This window comes from Aythya fuligula, chromosome 3 (genome assembly GCF_009819795.1).
Source record: "Aythya fuligula isolate bAytFul2 chromosome 3, bAytFul2.pri, whole genome shotgun sequence".
NCBI classification, from domain to species: Eukaryota; Metazoa; Chordata; class Aves; order Anseriformes; family Anatidae; genus Aythya; species Aythya fuligula.
In genome coordinates this window covers 57364591-57386743 of record NC_045561.1, presented here as the reverse complement: position 1 = coordinate 57386743, position 22153 = coordinate 57364591, and the positions used below count along the sequence as shown (strand labels likewise).

Genomic DNA, 22153 nt, shown 5'->3' with positions numbered 1-22153 from the left:
ATTATATTATATTATATATCCCTGTTCTGCGCTGCCTATATTGTTGCTGAAGTTCAGTCATCTGGATTATATATTTCCATGCCTGTGTCTACTTCTGTTCAGTTTTTGTTGGAAAAGTTAAGCTGTTTCTGAGACCACAGTTAAAAACTATTTTTCCTGAGCTGTAATGTTTCTTACTAATCTCTGGCCAACAAGATTTACCATTGCTGCGGTCTGCCACAGTGATCAGAAATTAGGTGAGAGGGCTGTGTTAGCATCATGGATGTGATTTTAGCTGTCGTCATGAAAATCCCCTCACATTTGGATAAATTATGGGTTGTTGAAAAATGTTGTTTTACATGTTCAGCAGTGGAGCTGTTAAATTTTTGAGGTGACAAAGGTCAGGCATGCAGAATAGAGAAATATTATGCTTCTTCATTTGCAGCTTTTGCAAATCAAAGGCCGTGGGTGGTTTGGAAGCACTGCAGCAATGGGTGGTTTTAGCAAGGATACAGAAGGATACAGCTACCATAACCCTTTCCTCCCCAAAAATCTGTGCTGGACGGTATGGGAAAAATTATGTGAAATAAAAGGAAGACTAAAAGAGGGAACCACAGCCCGCACCAGCATTGATGAGACTGGCAATGTCAGTAGGAGAATGATGATAGGAATGAACCATGGGGAAGTTACACGTGTCACTGCTACTTACTGCCTTCAAGTGACCACAGAAAGGTGCTGGGGTTTCTGTGTCTTGAGTCCAGAGGTAACCAAGGGATGTGCAGCAGAACTGCTGTACTGACTGCAATCCCAGAGGTTTTTCAAGATGACACTGCTACCATGCAGAGGCAGCTTTTGTATAGGGCACCAGTACAGGAAGAGAGCAAGAGGAGGCCGGCAGTCAGCATTGAAGAAGAATTTGAGAAAATGGATTCATGCACGGGAATCTGTGATGGTGATATTGGCTTAAACTTCAGTCTGATGCAACAGATAATGAACAGGTACATGGCCAGATTTTCTAGACTTTCCCTGCTGAGGAGGCTCCCTCCCACAGACCACAAGATTACAGACAAAACACCCCCCTGGTGTGACTGTAAATGCTCCGTCCAGCCTGGGGTCAGTCAGAATCTCCCCTGCAACTCTTTCTGCCATCTCTTGTGAACACGAGGCCAAGTTCTGAAAGCAGGGAGATGGCATCTCCTGTGCTTTCAGTGTTGTAAGTATTGAGTACGAAGAGGAAACTGCTGGGATAAAGTGCAGAAGCAACAGGTATGTGGGTAGAAAATCATGGAGTAATAAGAATTGCAGGTATGTGAGTGCAATTTTAGATGCAAATATTAAAAAAGGCCCAAATGAAGAAGGAGGGATTGAGTGGGAGTGATTTTCCCAGAAGGTTGTGTAATTCTTCATGAGGGATGAAGCTGTAAGAATCGATCATGACTATGTAGGAAGGTTTTATCTGTAGGATCCTCACCTCCCTGCTTGCTGAAGTTGGAAGGTATGAGATAACTATTATATAATTAAAGACGTGGCTGTAATGATTAATGTAAAATGGAACCGAGTTAAAGTTATGAGGACATGTTGATCATTATTATTATGTAATTGAATATTTGACTGTATGAGAAAACTCCAACAATTAAAGGTATTCCAAGGGCCTACTTAAAGAAAAAGAGGTTGGTTACATGCTGGCTAATACCACAATGGCAACAGAATCAAACAAGACCAAGAAAGGAAAAAAAAAGTCATTTAAATTGAATTAATTTTAAATGCCACCCTAAAACCAAACAAAACTTATAATTTAAACTAGATTTCTAAAAAATTAAGTTAATAGAAACTAAAGTAAATAAATCAAGTGAGTATAGTTTTCTGTTTTAGGATAAAGACTTGTTACAAGTTAATGTTTTCACAGGCACACAGGCTTTCATTTCAGAGGATGATTTGCTTAGGGCCTTGAAGCTGAATGTCTGGTGAGATTCCTCTTGCCTTTTTTAGACACCTAATAATCATCATTTTTAATTTAAGCTAGTTGTCTTAGGCTAGCCCTAGAATCATTGAAGAGAAATGGCACCTTCAGAGAGAAAGTCACTTTGCTCTGTCTTGGATGCCAGTCTTACTGTAAGATGACTTGCCCTTAAAAGATGCCTATTCATCTCAATTACTTATAAAAGGAGCTTAAGATAACTAAGACTTGAATAATCCACTTTCAGGTGATTAAAGACATGAAATAAATCCTGCCAGTCTTGGTATTGAACATAAGGCATCTACATTTTTAAACTGTAGCCCAAATAGCTACTTTGTAAGGCCATATCAAAACAACCTACAGTTGCAAATCATGGTCTGTATCCTTGAAGGGTTAGCTCTTGAAAAGGTTGGACTAGCAGTGCAGGCACATGTTGGCAGGAAGCAAAGATTCAAACCTTGCTTTTGGTGGTGTGCAGGAAGGACTCTGTGAATTGTCTCCCATGCTTTGCCAAAGTGGCATCTTTTCTCTTGGTTCAACTTTGGGATTTATCTCTAAACATGTGTTTGTTTGATTGTAACATTTCTCTTTCCAGCATACGGACATCCCATGTAATTGCCCTTTTCAGGTTCTTAAGCTGTTCAGATCAGGATCCAAAACACCTAGACTGAATTCGGAAGAAGGGGATGAGATACAAGAAATGTGCCAGCAGGATTTTTTAACCTTTTTCTCTAAAGCCTTCTTACTCTTCTTGCTTGAGACTGTACAGCTGTCTTGGTACGTGCACTCTCTTACCTGATTCCTTCCTCACCCTTGTTCTAGATGCCAGAATCAGCATTTCTGGCTTGGCAGTTCTGACAAGGTGGCAAAACTGTTTGCTAATGGTGTGCTGGCAGGCAGATAGGAAGGGCTGGTTAGACGAGAGAGGGGATGGGAATGCAGCTGGTTTCCCGAAGGTAAGAGGGATTCCTGCTTTCATGGTACCTATTCTCTTATTTACTTGGACAGGGTGACAGGCCTTTCTCCTGGGTGCATCAGTACATGCAGCAGGGACAGAAGAAAGTTTCACTGAACATGTGGCTGTGAGGAAGATTCACTGTTCATGTGGCTGTGACCGGGAGGGATCACACTCTCCTGAAGCACGCCCACAGGGGGTTCTTCTGGAGTACCTCCTGGTACCTTCTTGTGTAGTTTGGTTCCCTTTTCTGCCCCTGGCCTAAGTTCCAGGATCTGCATGCTACTTCTGAACTTCCAAACTTGTTTGCTGGCTGGAAGAAGGCATGCACCCCTCTGTTGCAGCTGTGATCTCAAATGGTAAAACAAACCAGAAAACTAGTTTCTGTTGAATGCAGGAGAAGGGTTGTTATCCCTATCTTTGGAATTGCCATCAGTTCAGAAGTTGCTGTTGTTTTCAGACATTTTATGAAGAATATAGAAAATATATTTTTCCTTCCCCCATTGTTCTGTTGGTAACAAAACCTCTTTTTGAGCACTAATCAGAAAAAACAAATCCAGAGTAAGGCTAAGGGTTTGTGGTTGTAGAGTCCACATAGCACCGAGTGGTAGTTTACACTTACAAAAATTCCCCTTTTGTTTTTACACATCACCTTGGAGCTGGCTGACCACATCGATGGTTTCACTATTTTACTTTATAATCACAGATTTCTTTCCCCTCATTTATTGAGATCTCTACATTTCCAAGTAGGGCATCTTTTATGCAACATCAAACCGAACAGATACAATTAATTCTGAGACTTTAAATATATGTATGAGAATTGCAATGACTTTTCAAACATGAAACTTCAACAATTCAAAATTATTTTGCTGAATGAGATGACTCATTGTGCCTGAGAAAAAAGATACTGTAATTTTGTTGTATTTTCCTGTCATTAAGAAAATATTATGCTTCAAGCAGATGAAGGACAGCAAAATATGCAGACTCAATATTAAAGGATAGTGGTAGCAAAGAGAAGCACTTTACGTTCGCTCACAGGTATGTATGAGTGTGCTTTAGCATCTACTTTTTGTTTCTTTAGAAAGAAAAAGATACCAATCTTGGGGAACAAAGTAGAGCTGTGGTTTGTGAAAGGCAGGCCTGAACACATCAGTGTCTTCAATCTACCGCTTCCATGTCTGTATCCCCTGTTTGTTCTGCAGGCTGACCTTGGGCAGACTGCTCTGCTAGGTCTTCCATACGTTCTGCAGCTTTTGGTGGACTTGTTGTGGTTGCTGGCATATTCCCAAAGGGAGCAGGTATGTTTTGAGTGGGTGTTGGCATGCTTTCAGGGGTTGCTGGCATGTTTTCAATGGGTTTTGCCTCATTCCCAGTGAGAACTGGCATGGTTTCGGGAGGTATTGGCACACTTTCTGTGGGTGCTGGCACCCTTTCTGGGAGTGTGGGCATGTTTTTGGTGGGCTTTGGCACATTCTTGGTGGGCGTTGTATTTTCAGTGGGTGCTGGCACATGCTCAGGAGGTGTTGATGTGCTTGTGCTGGGCTGCTCATGGAGATTCCCAACCTCTGACCATGGGGTGAGATGAGAGGGGAGCTCTGGCTCTGAGATGTCATTACATGTTTGAGCATCATGAGGCTCTGGGTTGCTGCTGTTGCTTGGGAGGGACTCATCCACCTTGTGGGACACCCTGAAAGCCTCAGCCAGCTCCTTTAGCATGCTATCATCAGTGGCACGCAACTCAATGCTTGCCTGCTCAGAGGAGGAAGGGTTTGTATCAGCATCATCTTCTTCTTCTTCTAAGATGTCATTTCCATTCACCTCTTCAGGGAACTGTGCTTGTTTTATTTTTTTGTACAACTCATTCCTTTCTTCCTGCAGAGCTCGGCAAAGGTTCTCTAGTCTCTGGATTTTCAGCACAAAGCACTCATATTCCTTGGTCCTCATGGCTTTCTGTGGTCAAAGACATTAGACAAAGGCATGGGCTAAGTTTGTGTGCATGCAAATCATTGGTGGAATTGGCAATTAGAAAATAATTTGAGATCTAGGCAACCCTCACAGGACTCTTTGAGGTAGCTGGCTTTCACTAATTGCTCTACAATAACTATGATCTGAGGCTGCAAGAGGAAATTCACCCCTGTTAGTATATCAAAATTCTCCATACAGATTTAGATCAATTTCATCCCCAAATGTTTGAAGGAATACCCTTTGATAACCTGTACAGATGGAAGAACATACTATATGTTCATATAGATATGCACCCAAAAGCCTACCTGGGTTTCTGGTGGGGCTGGATGTGAATTTGGAAGGGGGGTGGGGAAAAGTTGTGTTACGTTTTTATTATATTTTTCTTCTGGGTGCTGTGAGAGTAGCCTGAAAAGGAGTATTTTCTTGCTTTTACACCCAGTGAGGAACCAAGAGATACAAAAAAATCCATAAAAATAAATATAGAAAAGAGCTTCAGGCTAACCAGCAAGACCTGGCCCAAGTTTAGTGTAAGTCTGGAGTGAAACTTCAGGCAGCTTCTTATCTTATTTGAATGAGTTCCAGCATGCTTACTAATTTCCTCTGCACCGCCTCTGTAAGAGCATGTTTCAAATTACAATGAGCCACAGTGCTTGCTTTTGGCTCTTAGAGTTTGTCTACACCAGAAGTTAACGAAAGGTGTGAATGTAAAGTTCATTAGGGCACGTTAATTCCCTGGGTGGATGCTCTTATGCAAAAAGAAAGTAGCATGAAGTGAACTAATGCCAATTTGCTTCTCTGTTACAGTGTTCACAGTTATGCATTTTTAGAGCACTTAAAATTCACAGTTACATAATTCAGTTTCTCATGGACATAATGCATATTTCTGCACAGTCTAAAAGTCTCAGCAGATGTGAATTTTGTCTTTCTCTTTAAAGTGATCTTATTATCAAGGTAGCTTGGAAAAACAACAACAACAACAACAACAACAAAAAAAAACAACTCTTAGAATCAAGAACAGTTTTAAATTGACTTTTGGCAGTTTCAGATCATTGCATTTCCCAGTTAAAGCATTATATGGTGGAAGGGGTGCATCATGAGAAGAAAAAGAACACTCACCTCTTCAATCATGTCCAGTAATGCTCTGTTACAGTTCTCAAACCTGGATTTCCATGTAGCAGTATCCTTTTCCAATTTCTTCATTTTCTTTGTCATCTATATAGAATCAGGAAGAAAAGCTAAATCTCAACAGGGATCCCACACTGCAAATGTAATTAGGGCAGCCCTTTGGCTGTACTCATAACTCTGCTCTCCAAAATATGCAGAAATGTCCTCATCCCAGATGAAATTATTGCAGTGAGAAATACCAAAATTTAAAAGGAGAGAGCCAAGTACAGAGCTCAGATATGAGCAGCTACTCACTTTCTCCATCTCCTGTTTGAAAGTGGCAAACACTTCATTGCTTTTGGTCAATGTTTTCTGAAATTCTTCAAACCTTTCAGAGTAGAGAGTGATCTACATCAATGGGAAAAATAAAAACACAGAGTGATTCCAGAGACACCAGAACAGTGCACTGAATGATGATACTTCGCTTTGTTAGATAATAAAAGGGGTATTGTTTTTTGCCATGTAAATGTTTGGAGACCACGAAGCACCAACAACATAAGTGAACTGAAACTCTGTATCTTTTTAAGGTGGCAAATTATTATGATGCCTCTGTTGCAGAAAGACAATCTGAGGAAGAATAGAAAGACACAGGCCAGTGATTTTAAAAAGACCTGGTAATTATGCATGCTGTATGTGAATTTTTGCAGCTGTGGTGCCTCTGTGCAGGTTGACCAGAAATGAAAACTTCCCTAGAAGTGGAGACTAGTGGAAACATTTCCCTAAGTAACTCCTTGGAGACTTCAGGAGGACAGCATTAAATCTGAATGGATTTTCATTCCCTTGCTTTCCTCACAAGTCCTATATGCAATTGTGGCTGAGATCTGCAGGAGAAGACTCCTAGGATGACGTACTGAATCAAAGACAATGTGATAACTGAGCCATCTCTGTGGGTGCACTGGACTACTGGAACATGGGCAGGGACTATCCTGAGCTGTTCTGACCACTAATGCTGTGCAGGACCAGGCAGTGGGGTTAGCTCCAGGTAAGAGTCAGAGCTGTGCCCGAGCTAACATTAAGCCCTGCTTATCCACCTGTTCACCCAGCATCTCGATTACCTGACAAACCAGGCTGGGAGCTATGTGCCAGCCTAGCTACACTGCTGCTGACATCTGAACAATCTAGGGGTGAGGCATCCCTGCATCATGTTGCAGCCACGGTTTCCCCTCTCTCCAGTCCCCATTTGCGGAACAAGTCATGGACAGCAGTGGCATCAGGCAGCGCTTGATGCTTCACTGGACAAGACCTCAGAAGGAAAGCATTTCTGCTCTCCTCCTGTGTTATCTGACATGGGGTCAGCCCTGCTGCTGAGTGAAGCCCACCTTGGCATCATGCCACCATGATCCTGCTCTGGGTGCTGCTGACCTGCATCCCAGCACCATGACACAGGAGAGCCGGGAGGGCACCCTGTCAGCTCTGCTTTGCAGCCTGTGTGTGTGCTCCAGCTGCAGGCAAGGCCAGCAAAGGTGGAGAAAATAATTTCTTGGCAACCTCTTCTGCCAGCTTCAATTCACTTCATAAAGCAGACCAGGAGAAAAAAAAAGAAAAAAAAAAAAGTTTTTTGTTTGCGATGTGCTAGCATTTAAGACTAGTAGGGGTCTGTATTTTGCTTATCAGTTTGCCTCTGGTAGCCATGTGAAAATTCATCTGTGGCTGCATTTTGTCAGTAAACCATACTTCCATGTTCTTCTATCTAAAATCTGTGGATGTTTTTGAATAATCTGTTCTGAAGATCTGAGACTATTTTTTCAAAGTACTCTCAAAGCTCCAAAACCATGCAGGATGCTATATAAAGTACATCTGTCGGCTTTTCTGAAAAGAAGACGACCAGTCCCAGCTCAAACACTTCATCCTGGTTCCCAGGCATGCCCAGCAATGCTGAGGTGATCAGACAGTTTGTCTGTCCAGCCTGACAACTCTCATTAGAGATGGTGAAACTGGCATGGCACACACTGCCTGGGACAGGGTGGACGCAGAGGAGACGGGGACTCCAAGCAGCCAGGGAGCTGCCACCCATGGGGAGCTGATGAAAAGATTAACTGGGAGCTTTATTTCCTGTGGTGCCAGCCAACACACACCTCCCCTGGCACTACTGTTCAGTTACTGAAGAAAAGAGGATGTAGAAAGTGCTGCTAATAATGGGGTAGGCTTAGTTCTGATTTTCAGACTGGATATAGTTATGTTATGATTTATGTTCATTCTGGTTAGCTGTTACAGAGCCCCTGGGAACACGTCATTGCCATAATTGCAGTGTTGCGTGGATATGCCCGAGCTAAGCTTAAACTGGGCAATTAGGGTCTCGGTGGCTGTGAACGCTCCCTGGCTGCAGCCCTTCCCTGCCAAGTTGTGTAAATGCATGGGAGGTTAATCACTGCCGAGCTCTGCGCTGCAGAAAATGGAGCTCGCTGACATACAGCGTACCCCTGAGTATTTATGTGAGGCTGTAGCCAGAGCTGGGACACGTGCATTAACAGAAACTCGGAGACATTTACTTTAGCAGCCTGGGTGGGACCTGATACCAAGCAGGCCATTTTCAGCAGACTGGCTGTCCCTATAGAGTAATGCCTGGTGTGAGGTGATGGAGCTGGGGTGGGAGGCAGCCCAGAGCCCTTGTCTTGAAAAAGCTCACCTCAGTTCTGTCTCTGCTTTTCCCTCCCAACTTTCACCTATTGTTTAATTAGATAAAAAAACCTGTCAGGTTTGAACAGGGCCAGCTCTGATCTCAGCTGGGGCCCTAGGCAGTACCAGGGCACAAAGAATAGCTGCTGCACTTTAAATTTGAATAATAAATGAATGAATGTTTTTACAGTGGCTGGGAGCAGGCCAAGGGAGCTGTCTCTTACAGGAGCGTGCACTCACGCTCCATGGTCTGGAAGACAAGGGCCAAGCAGCAGATGAGGACCCCTCCAGCCCTTTTGTGAGGTTCGTGGGCAGAGCAGAGGGAGCACTGCTGCAAGGGGCAGCTGGTGAGCACATGGCTTCAGGAAATGGTGGTGTTTGCACGTTTCCATGCTCTGAGGCTGACCCTGGTATGTTGCTACAGTGAGGGCTCCCCTTCATCTCCTTCACATTCCTCTCAGCTGACATAGTCCTGTAGTTGTGTTATGCTGGCTACCAAAACTGGAAGGCCTTGGCTGACTTTTATCGTCTTGCCTTGTTTCAAAACATGATGCTAAAGAAGTCCACATAAGCAATGTTCCTGGGGAGGGTGTGCATCTTCTGGGAGGTGCCACCACAGTTTGGGTGTATTCCTTGAGCTGGCGCCAATGCCCTGCAACCATTTGGAGGGCTGGATTCGGCTGTCTCAAACATGTTGTGCTGACCAGAGACAGGACTGCATGAAGCTGTTGTCCTCAGGTTCCCTTCAGCTCAAGGAAGAACAGGGTGTTCCATCACCTCCTCTACGCTGGAGCGTTATCTCACTCAGCACAGCAGGCAGCAAGAGCTATATTAGGGCTTCTAATTGCCTCATTGACCAGGATCTTCTCGTAAAGTCCATGCAGTCATTTCTCTATTGGTTGTTTCATGCTGTTTGCATCAAGGAGCTCTTTGTGTTTTTTCTGTTCTGCACCTGTACAGCACCTTGCACAATGGTGTCTGGTCCGTGTGGGAGGCCCTTTGGTGCTGCCAGGCTGTAAATAATGCTAATTATTGTTATTATTCCCAGTAATTCCAAATGGAGGCTGCTGTGTAAGTGACAGAGTGTGCATGCGTGAACAGAACACCTAACTGCATGTTTCATTTCAGCAAGTGAACCCCTTAATTTTCATCTAAACAGGTCTTCAAGGGGCACATGTATTATCAACGCCTTTGCACACTTGTTTGACTGGATTTTTCTAAAAACGATTTTACCATTTCAAATGTATGCTTAATATACTGTTTTTTATCGATATGTTCACCTTCATTAAACTGGCTACAGAGGTCTGCCTGCATGCAAAACTCTTTTTAGTTGACCATAAAAGTTTAATTAAAACCACTCTGAGAAAATTGGGACTGTGTTTGGGACTGACGCAGCCAGAGGTCTTTGAGGTTTGATTGCAGAACCTGTCCAATTGGTGTCAGCAGCAGTTCACCTGATATCCTTCGGTGTGCTACCTGCTTATCTTAGCCTTTGAAACACTACATAAAGGACAACATATTTCCGGGTTGTCATTTTAACAGTAGCCCATCTTGACTGATCAACAGGTAGGAGTTAGATTATCTACAAGAGCTAAACTTGAACAATTTAGCAGTATGCTGAACTGTGAGCAAGGGCTTTGAAAGTACTTGCTGGTGGGTGAGGAGCTGAGTGGCTGCAGGACTGACTGCCCCAAAACTCTGCTGGGAGGGACCATCCTCACAGATATGTAGATGAAGATAAGAATCCATGACAGTTCCTGTAAGTGCAGGAAAATCTACTGGTGCTGTCTTGGTTTGTTGTGAAAGTCTGTCATATCACCTAGCTTTCTCATTTGTATTCAAGGTTGAATTACTGCATTGCTTTTAAAGTGAAGGGGGGGAACTTTTTTCTACCTATTGCCTGTCTTTTGCTCCAGCCTGACTTTTAATATAATTTGGGGAAGTCACGCTATTTTATTGAATGTTTCAGAATCTAAGTACTGAAAGCCTAGAAGCTCCTTCGTATAAACCCTCTGTATGCAAAGTTCAAGCTAAAGTTAATGAAAACTCTGCTGTCACACCCCCATCCAGAAAAGCGCATAGCACATAAGCTCGTTTGGTAGATATGTTCCAGTATATGCTCGTACCTCAGTGCTTTGCTGGTTAGAAGCATGCCTGAAGGATAGTTCTGGTAAATAATCAAGCCAAGGCACCCACATTGTTGTGGGGTTTAACACTGTAAACACTCATAAGTACCACAACATGATCTGCAGCATGGGACATTGCCTTAGAGTCAGCTTGAAAATAACCTGTTGCCTTCACTGTAGCCTGCGTGATGTCAAATGAGACTAGAAGGAATACACAGAAAACAGTTTGTATACTTTACCTGAAATGTGTCTCATGGGCTAAAAGTGGGCAAACAAAGGCACACCATGCAATCACCTCTCCTACGTCACCTGTGCCTGCAGGACAGTCTCTTGTTCCTTTAACATTTTGGCCTGGAGCTTCCATTCTGCAGCTTGGTTCAGGAGCTGTGTTTTGGGCAACAGAGAGAAAATTGTTAGATCCCTGTTTTTTCAGCTGAAAATCCTCAGCCTCCAGCTACATATGCTTCTGTTGCTGCTACCTTGGTAAGGAATAATTTAACTCTCAGATGAATGTAGGAAGAGGCGACAGGCAAGATCGAATATTTATTGCTATCCTCAGGAGAGGAACGGGGCATTTTGTTAGAAAAGACATGTCTGAATATTAGTTTAAAAACTGCTTGGAATGAAGCGTGTAGTACAGTATGCTCTAAGAAGTATGGTATTTAAGCATATCTTCATGTGACCTGTAGAGTGTGGTTATGACACCTTCTGGCATTGTCATTTTAGCATGGCTCAGGCTAAATTTCAGCTCTCCTGTGAATGGTAGACTCCTTTTTGCAATAATGATCAAGACTTAGCATACAGATGTGGTCAAAGTCAGGCATGTCTCAAAAAATCTGCTAGCTTCCAGAAAGGGAATGCACAGTAAATGTCATGCAAAATCAAGCTCTGGTGTCTGTTATCTTACAGCTCCATTTGCATTGACATGCCATCAGCAGAAACTCCCAGCTGAGGGTGATAAATGCCTCACTTAGATCAAGGAGGCAGCCCAAGAAGAGTTTGATTGCAGTTTCATCCCTGGCAGCTCCTGGGAAGATGTTATCTTCCCAGGCATTAGCAAATCTTCAAGGCATTAGCAAAATGACATTGGGACATGTAGACTGCACATTGGAGGTTCAGCTGAGGGTGAATGAATTGTAGGAAAAGGTGTATGGACACTTCTACAGGTTGCAGTTTGGAATCAGCACTTCCAAACGATTCTAACAATTGGTTTATTTGAACCCAGGGAACATTTATTGAAGTGTTAAAGAAACTTCTAGTGCCTAACAATCATGTATACAGTGTTACTTTTACTGGTTAGGCTAAATGTATTTCAGGAAAAAAAAATGCTAATGATAGCTTGAGAAATGAAATATAAACAATTTCATTTGCCATGGCATTTTCTTCTGTTGGACTAAATTGTACCATTTAAAATGGCACAGTTGGGCTTTGAAAATATATTGAAAATTACTTTATAAGTCAATAGAACCCACTCGTACTGGAAGGGAAAGGTGAGTAGAACCACATGCAGAAAATGTATTTGATCCTAGTAAGAAGCTTGATTCTAAATATTTAGTTAGAAATAACACATGTAAACTACTTGAATGTCACCTGGCAAAAGGGCTGAGGATGTATGCTATAAATGCTGATTAAACAATATAATGACTTCTCTCCTTCTCCAGCTATTTGTGGCACAGAAACTGCATTACACTTGTTGCATATATATACATATAAATACGTAAGCTGTAAAAGATCCATTTTCTCCATCCATTTGGCCTTTTGATTCAGAACCACTGAATTATAAGCATCTACAATTTTGAGAATAAGAATGATTTGCAGCTTACCCATGCATTGTATGAAGAAATACCATGTGCTGTTAGTTTTATATTTGCCTCTTAATTATTATTTTAAGAATTTAATTTAATGTTTGTTTCAATTGAGGTAAGTCAAATTCTGAGTTTAGATCTTGTGGGCTAAAATTTCAAGATTTCAAATAGGTCATGTCAGCATGTCCTAGCTATTAAAATGATGTGATAGGAAGAGGCCTAGGTTAAATGGGTCTCAGCATTTGTTTTCGTGGGAGGATGTTCCTTGCACATAAAAATATTTTTTAAAGTTTGAATGAAATCTGTATTTTTAAATTTCAGGTTTCTGTGATACCTACTTGGTGATTTTTTTTTTTTTTTTTTTTTAATTTTATTTTCATTTGAGGATTTATAGGGTGTCTGGGTCGAATGTTTATTGGAAAGTTCTTTGAAGCTCTTCAGAGCTACCCAGTCTCCAGGACAGTCAATGCTTCCAAGAACTTGGCTTTTATTTGTATTCCTTAAATCTTGTCTTAAATCTTATCTTGTGTGCCTGGGATAATGAAGAGGTCTTGTCTCCCCTGCCATGTCTTCTGCCACAGTATGATAGATGTGAGATGGGCAGAGAAAGCAAAGTTGCTTCTTTTGCCTACTAATGAAATATTTCTTCTCCACTATTGACCCACATAGCTTCTGTAGCTAGTTAAAATCCAAGAGTTAATAAACTCTTCTGTAAGGGAAGCAAGCCACAGAGAGGTTTGCTCAAATTAATGTGCACTCTTATGCAGCTTGGGGTCATCTACAAACACCAAGCTGAGAGAAACTGCACCAGGAGAACTGACACATTTATTAATTGGCTATGAAGTGGTAACAAGGAGGCTGAAGTATAAAGAAATGATTAAATACTGCATGTGGTGTTTACAAAACAGAACTTCTGTGAAGCCTGGTGTTGTTAGACTATATCATTAGAGCTACGATAGCTGCTGGAGACTCAGGCAGTCACATCATGCTCTGGTCTGAAAGAGACAGTCCCCAGGAACACACATTCTCACTTAATGACATGGACCTAGGGGCTGGTTTAGTGAAAATTAGGTTTCCCTTTTTTTTGGTGCCAGATTTTGCACTATTCCGATTATGTAGAAATCTGATCATTGCCTTCCAGTCACACGCCTGAAGGCCACAGATGCTTTAAACTGCAGTTAGCTACAAAACAAAGTTTGCTTTACAAGTGCTAAAAATGTCTTGTATGTCAAGGAAGTCCCAGGTAGTGCTGACCAGTAATGGGATGGTACTAAAACTGCATCTTTAGGTCAGGCTGACCGTTTGTGAAGGCCACACAGCAAAACAAATGATTGCTGCTTACTCAGGGAATCACATTCTTGTTGCATGTGAAGAATGAATTGTGTGAGAATGAGTCAATCTGCCTGTTGAGCTGTGATATCCAGAGGCTGCAGGAGAGGACATCTCTCCCTGAATGAGGTAAAGGAATTTTTTATAAGAGCAAAGATTCCTACATGGAAGAACTGCACAGAAAAACATCAAAGTGAGCCTCTAAGGAGAAATCAAATTGATAAAACAGTATAAAAATTCTCATTTAAAGATATTTGCAAAGTCCTGCAGCAAACTGATGCAGAAGGATGTCAAAAAAAAAGGTATGCAGAGAACTGTTATGTACAGGATGCTGGAGTGCAGCAAGGCTCTGACTGCACATTTGAGCTGAAGAGAGAGCAAGCTAATGAAAGGACTCAGTCAAAAACACCTTAATTTCATATATATATATATATATATATATATATATATATATATATATGTGTATATATATATATTCATACCCCCACATGATAGCTGGGTGGGTGGGAGTAAGAGCTCAGCAGTATGACTGAGGGGGTGAATGTGTAGGCTAGCTCTCAGTGCTGGGCTACCTGTGATGAATTTTGACATACTGGTCATGCCTTGTCTCATGGCATGGCTTTTGGCCAGTCACTTAAGTTTTCCAGCTAAAGCTACCTTGCTCTGAGGTGATGTTAGTAATATATCACCAAGCTACCTCAAAGGCAGAGTTTTGAGCATTAGCTTGGAAAGTATGAAAAAAAATCTTTGAACACAGTGCATATAATTATACACCCACTACTTAAAGTCTTTGTATCTTGTTTTCGAACCTGTTATTTCATAGGTGCTAGTCATACATTCAGCACAGCCACAAAGGAAATCTCCCACTCCCAAATGTAGATGAATAAAACGCAGAGGGAAGATTTGGCTACAATCAGGGCCAGGCACTGTAGCAGACAGCAGCAAAGCTCATATTCTCTGAGGCACTGCAAGAATGGTCATTGGTACAAGGCTGTGTTTGTGAACTTTCCACAAGGTCACTCTGTCTTTTGGATTTTATTTTATTTTTTCAATATTTGAAATCTGGGACTTGGTAGCAAAACTCACAGTGGCAGTAGTAAAGTAAGCCCAACTTTGCCTTGTCATTTTGAAGGATTTCTTAGAAATGTTCCCTTGGGTTTGAACCTGCTTAGGATGAACTGTCATGCATTAAATTTTGGACTTTGGCTTTAAATAGACCCCACAGTGAAAGGGCACTCAGCTGGACCATACATTGTCATGCAGAGACATGTGTATGTGCACCCGGAGAAGTTCCAGCTCCTCTTCCCCCTCAGTTTTTTAGCTGGCAGTAGCGTTTGAGCAGGAGTGGGTGTCCCAGCCACAAGATCCGTGCAGAGAAAGAGGATAAAATCTCTTATGAACAACTTTTGGTGAGAGGTGTTTGCTATGTTTCCCTTGTGTGCTGTCCACAGGGCTTAGAGCCCCACAGTTTCATCCACATTTTACGGCATTTTGGCTATGCTTGTACTAATGTATCTCTTTTCTGACAAAAAAAAAGGAATAAATATTCCTTCAGAGCTCTCTAATGCAGCTCCTGAGCTAGCTACAGGACTGGTAAGGACTAAAGGTTTCCTCAAGCTGCTGAGAGCCTGATGCTCCCCTGTACGTAGCCTCAGCTGCTGCCACCACAGAGAAAATGATCTGGGTGCCAGTGGTGAATGCTGGTAGATGTTAGAATTACTGTGAAAATACCAGGCAGCCTGAGGAAGTGAGTTTTGGTCTGCCTCAGGCACAAGACATGTGAGGCCAGGGAGGGGTGTCCTCCCCCTGTTCCAGTTGTGCCTGTGGGGACATCCTGCCTAGAGCTGCTCTTTGCTGTCCCCCTACCAGAGGTGTCCCTCCACCAGGCAGGGAGGAGCAGCAAATGAGTCTGTGAAATGAACCTGGGCTCTACTGGACAGACCAATGTGGGGAGGGAGCCTCTGCAGGAGGGAAGGGGGCCCTGATGCTCCCGTGGTCTCTTCCATTGGCAAAACCAGACCCACAGGAGGGCGTCTGGGGAGGCTGAGTCTGGGGTGGGTACCAGCCTTCTGCTGATTTAATCACATGTCCTTGTTCTTCTTGTTCTTGTTTAAATGTGCTCATTCACCATGTGAGGAGCTGGAGCATCCAATATCAGAGCCGTTTGGAAACTAATGGCATCATCTGACACAACATCATGATGAATCAACTGTGCAGTAGCGATGAGTTAGCTGGAGCAGACTGTGCTCTAACCTGCTGCTCACAGTTTGTTTCAAAGGCTGTAAACACTGCTGAAAGCAGTCTTTCAGAGGCTGTTCTTTTACATCAAGCACTAACAATAGCATTAAAAACTTCTCTTGTGTTTCTCTACTACTGTGTCACAGCTTTGACCTGAAGAACTGACACATTAGTGGAATATCATGCAGGGCTCTTTTTGGCCTGAAGCTAGATAAAAGACAAGTTAGTGAGATAGTTACATATTCCTTTTCTTTCTGGTGTCGCTCCTCTGCTTCCTTCATCATTTCCTGAGACTGCTCCAACTTGGCATCCACCAATTTCTGTTGAAGTTCCCTGTGCTTGAATATTTTATCAAGGTGCTGTAAGAAAATAAATTCTGCTGAATGTGCGGGCTTAGTTATGTACACAGACCTTCGTGCTCATGCATGTACAGCTATCTACCGGAACAAGACAAGACAAAAATATTGCAAAACAGGAAGACTCCCAACCCACTGCAGTTACAAAAAAGCTGTGGTGCTGATAAGAAAAAAACTGTGCCAGAATTTGCATAGGAAGGGAAATGTGTTTACATGATCTATTTTGATTTGTAACAAAAAAAAAAAAAAGGGGAGGGGAAGAGAGAGAGAGAGAAAGAAAAGCCTCAGCATCTTTGCCAGTTTTATGATCTAAATATAAAGTCATCAATATATTCCAATATGATTAAAGATAAAATAATTGGCCATCAATAATTAACATGCAAGGAATGGACTTTTTTGGAGCTGCTAAGGGGCCAGTCGATCTAAATCACCGTGCAGATAAATGTGTAGACACATTGCACCTGCAGTACTTGGGAGTGTATGCACATCTCCTACTGCCCTCTCTGTAAACACATGCCCTGTACATCTCATTTGCTCTGTCCTCACATGCATAATGTGGGTTCGGAGGGCTTGGATAAAGTGGGTGAGTGGGGATGTGGAAGAGATCAGACCTGACGAACCATAGGTCTCCTGTGGCCTGTAAAACTTCTGGCTCCATGGTGACCTTCAGGAGTTAAGTGTTGCTGATAGCCCTCCTAACTTGTGCTGCATTTAAATAAGACTAAATATTCTGAGCACATCCCTCTGCTTTACATTTTCCTTTTATAGAAACCACAAGACAGGAATGTACATTCCCTTCGTTCAACATACGGCTTCATACAAGATGCAACAGATTTAGAAATGAGTGTATTGTATCGGGCATTCCAGACTGTAAAGACAGGTTACTTATGTTTTATTCAGCATGATAATGTTGTCTGGTTGCACTGAGACTCACAATCAACACATTTAGAAACAATAAAAAGACCCACTGTGATATGTGTTAGCATTTTCATAAAATCAAAACAAAAATAGTAGCTTGGGACTTTTCCAGAGTTTTTTTGTTTTGGTTTGTTTTTTTTTTTTTTTGGTGTCAAAATTATCTGACCTACTCTAATATTTACATTTAATGCAATTTTTCATCTGTCTGTTATCTGCTAGTTTTTATGGTAAACATTGTTCCTGCAAAGAAGGATATATTCCAAAGCAAAGGGCCCCTCACTCTCTTTTGTTATTAATTTTCTGCTTCTAGGAAGAGTGGAAGCATTCAAACCAGGACTCTTCTCATCAACCTGTGTCTTGGGGGATCAGAAGTGCATCTGGCATACCAGTGGACCAGACTGCAAAAAGATGGTGCTCAGTGGGGACTTGGGGGGTCTTGGGGAAGCTGTGAGTGGGCTGGGGTGCAGCTTAGCAGGTACCCTGCTGCTTGGGCACATTCATCCCTCTTCCCACCCATCATAGGCAAAGATGCTGTGGGTGCTGCAGGCAGGGTGCTGGTCTGGACAACTCTTCACCCATGTTCACCATATGGGATCCCACTGGCTCATTGCATGCATAGTCCCAATCAGACTGCAAAGCACAGTGGAAGTCGCCCATGAGATACCCAAGCGATATCATGCAGGGGGACAGGTTGGCAATGCGTTCTGCTTTCCTCTGGGAAGCTGGGTTTGCTGCCTGTCTCCGTGGGTGTTGTGCTCACCTCTTCCCGCAGCTCATACTGGTCAATGATGCTTTTCAGCTTCTCTGCCAGCTCTGTGTTCTCCTGGCAGAGCTTCATGTTCCTCTCACTTTGCTGCTCGATCTGAGCCTGGATTTCACTCAGCGTGCCCTGGAAATGATTAGTAATTTCTTTCCTCTTCTCATCTTCCTCCCGTGCCCTCTGAATCGTTTCCTCCTGTTAAATGGGAGAGAAGGCAGTAATGTAAGATGCATAACAAGCAGTTCCAAAAAGATACTGTTTCAGAGTAGCATAACGCTATTCTTTGAAGGGTTTATACATCTTTGCATTCCTCTTTGGAGATTTTCTTGCTTTCATGTGCTCCAGCATTAGGCATGATTCTAAATTTACAGAGCAAATTATACAGCAGTCTTGAAAAAATTACAGAACTAAGAATTTGCTTTTATAAAGATGGATGTAGAACAGAGTTTCAGATCAAAGTGATCCTGGAAAAGGGGACGTTCATGCATGTCTTAATTCATGACACTGTAGCACAGCTTTTGCTTTGGAAGATATTTTGTGGAAGTAGTCAAAAGCTCTTTTATCAGAATGCTTTTTGATTGAATTATGAATTCACCCTTTAAAATGCCTTCATTTAACTAGAAACCCTCATATCAAATTTAAGGAATTTGGTATTTCCATTTATTAAGAGGAATTCCTCATTTTCTGTAGAATCCCTCCCCATTCCTCACATTTCCCACCCTTGCTTTCTAAGTGTCACTAATATTGGGATGAACTTACTAGGTGGTGGAATCAAGGAAAGCTTGTGGGCTAGTTCTTAGAGAGTCAAAGTAGAGAATCAGAATTTGTCTTGGAGAAAGATTGATGGATTATGTTTTAACCAACGGTTGAAATTCTGTTTTGAATTTCTCTTTATATATAAAAGAGAATGTGGAAAGAATCTAAATTCTTTGCTTTCAATGAAGAACTGTGCACAAGTTTTATTTCCTTTTACCCGTTTGCTTCCAGGGCAGTGTGCCCTTCTGAGGAATGTAATCCTCATATGCAGTGGCAAGTACAATATCTACTGTCATTACGAATCATGCCAGAACCATTTTAAGAAACCTCTCCACAGCATGCAAATGGTATACTCTAATAAGGTTTCAATTGGTGTAGTCATTTACATAAAAATCTCTGATAACACTACATATGAATATTTTCTGTAAATAGATCTGAAGAAGGCTTTCACTAACTCTAATGAAGTATAATTTATATCACAAATGTGACATAAAAGGTGTTGGTTCAGGTCCTGCTCTTAAAGTAAGTTGAATACCAAGTGACCCAATTTCTGCTTAACATGCAAATCACAAGACTGATCTTGAAAAACTCCAGCTCAAGGTAGAGGACGTTTGTCCTTTTGCTGCTAGGAAGCAATAAAGATGACAGTGCTTTGGATGACAGGAGGAAACTGTTGGAGCTATGTGTGATAATAGTACGGTAGTGGACAGAAATCACTATAAAACCCAGTTGTACTCTGAATTTTACAAAAGAACATGCATGTGTGTTCACTAACAGTGTAAAACATAGTGTGAGCAAAGAACTCTTAAGGGGAGGAAAGAATGACAGAGGGAGCTGGGAAAATGGCTCAGAGGTTTCCTGGTTTAATACCTAGGGTGGAAATTGAACACACAAAAAATACAAAGCAAGATGAAAGAGAAATTCTCTAATTTTTATTTTTAGAAATTGGTAAGAATGATTTTTAGTTATCCTGAAATATTTTGCTTGATGAGAATTTGAGCTGTGTTCTGTTTGTAGTTTCTTTTTGTTTAACTCTTTCAAGGATGATTTTAGAACAGAAATGCTGTTCCAAAATAGAGAGTTTAAAATGCTACTTAGAAAGTGTTTTAAAACAACAGTTTTAGCATTCCCAGAAATATATTTATATATATATCTATATGTCATCCTTTTTAATCTTGTTTGAAACTTTTATTCTTGTTTGAAACTTTGCCAAATTGAACTTGAATTCCTTGATGGGTTTAGTCAGAACTCCGTTTTACCTTTAATACACTGTTAAAAAAACTGCTCATGGCTCTTTCTTCTCCATTGCATAGGTACAGCTCTGAGCAGGGAGAAGACTGACCAGGTGCCTCCACTTCAAGTAGTCAAATGCAAGAGTGAAAAACTGAACGTGTTTGGAGTCCTATTCCTGTGGCTTCAAAACTCCCTTCCCCCAAAATACTTAATTGTTTCAATGGACCAAACAGTGTTATAACACAGTGTCACTGCTGTGATTTAAAGCTCACTGGAGTAATAAATCCATCTGAATATAAAATAAAAAAATGGTGTCTTGCACATAAGTCACACTGAACGGCTCTGTTACAAGGTGAAATGAGACATCCTAAGAGTAGCAATCATGCAAATATTTAGAAAAAGAAAAGTGCATGTGTTACGCAGAAGATCTTATTTTCTTCTTATTTTTCTTTTTTTTTTTTCTGAGTAGAATAATTATACAGAGAACAGAGAGAATACAAATGTTCATGGTTATAAATGCTGAGAATGAAGGTGCATTTTGTTGCTGGGCAGCAAATTTCTCTTGACCTCGTCTCCTTTGCAGAACAAGCCTATGGGGGCTGGGGTGTGCCCTGGTGAGTTCCTCAGAGTCCCTGTACCAAGGAACAAAAGCCCTCTGTGCCTGATGCTGTGCCATACCACGGAGCTGCCTGTGATGCTGCTGCTCCCGTCTGATGCTAGACTGTTGCCTGGGCCTGAAGTAATACAGGTTCAGCTTCAGAGGTTTGTCAGCAGTACTGAAAATACCATGGGAATAGTGATGAGTGGTGGAGGTGTCTACTTTACCACTGAGCCTTTACTAGCTGTGAAAGCTGAAGGCTGAGGTTGCACCGGAGCCAGGGAGGGGTCTGGATGCCCATGCAGCCCTGCTCTCCTGCCAGGTCCCCTTCACACACCTCACACTGACAGACTCCGAGTCATCAGCATCACAAAGATTTTATTGTCACAAGGCCACAGCTGTTTCTTTAGACCTGGCCCCCTTTTTTTTTCTTTTTTCATTTTTCTTTTTCCAGTAGGTTCCTTAGTCCTTCCCATTTCAAGACTCCATACATACTGCAAAGTAAAATCCTTGTAAAAGTAAGGTTGTCCCCTGATGGAAGATAGAAGACTGCCCTCCATCCAGTGTTATTTCTGCCACAGCTGAATTAGCTGCACACAGTCTGGAGCTCCTGCCCTGCTTGGTTATAGGGAGCAGAGATGAGAGCATTTGGGGTGGTGACTTCTCAGCATCACCACAGTGAATTCATAATGTGTGAACCACACTCCTGAACTCTCTGTTTATTTCTTTTAACAGTTTTAAATTAAGCATTCGGTTTTAGTGAGGGGGGGGGGGGGGGGGGGTAGGGAGGGGGTAAAGGGGGAAAGCATTGTAAATTCTTTTTAGATTTCTGGTTGCAGAAGACTATTTCCAGCCACTAACTATTGTTTCTTTCCCTCTGCCCTTTCTTAATCTTTGTACTCTGTATCCACCCTGCTCCTGCACTGCTATCACTCTCATGTGTTTTACTGCTAACAATGTAAAAATGCATTGAACAAAACCTTGTAAAATTAAGGCAAGGATATTTTTGCATTTTGGGATTTAACACTGGAATGTGAAATAATTTGCAAATAGAAGGGCAATGTTATCTCTGGTCCTCATCTCTCTCTAGGGCAAATCAAGACAACTGTTAGCCTGCTGAAGCCATATCAGCAGAGATGATGTGAGTGCAGACTCCTCATTTTCAGTGAACTGCTCTCCCCACTCTCAGGCAGCATGGTCTGAGCCTTAGGTCTGCAGTTTGGAGCCGAGCCCATAATCAAAACTGTTGATTGTTGTGACATTTGTATGAAAGTCACTGCTTAATGCTGGTAGCAGGAAGGACAAGGGACCTGAGTTATGTGACTACAAGACACTAAGTAGCCACCAGACTGTCAGCTAATTGGCAGAACACTAACACAATGCAGAGAAATGAGATGC

The 22153-nt window shown here is 42.0% G+C and overlaps 1 protein-coding gene across 1 annotated transcript in view; it reads right to left on the bottom strand.

Moving 5' to 3' along the window:
• Positions 1 to 3989: 3989 nt before the first annotated feature.
• TXLNB (taxilin beta) overlaps positions 3990 to 22153 on the bottom strand; it is a 28830-nt gene continuing 10666 nt past the window's right edge. The window contains exons 5-10 of the mRNA XM_032185248.1: positions 18169 to 18363; positions 16374 to 16493; positions 11072 to 11146; positions 6276 to 6368; positions 5973 to 6068; positions 3990 to 4841 (exon numbers count right to left, since the gene is read on the bottom strand). Coding sequence (XP_032041139.1) covers positions 4050 to 4841; positions 5973 to 6068; positions 6276 to 6368; positions 11072 to 11146; positions 16374 to 16493; positions 18169 to 18363 — 1371 coding nt within the window. The 3' untranslated portion in view covers positions 3990 to 4049. The remainder of the gene's footprint in view (positions 4842 to 5972; positions 6069 to 6275; positions 6369 to 11071; positions 11147 to 16373; positions 16494 to 18168; positions 18364 to 22153) is intronic.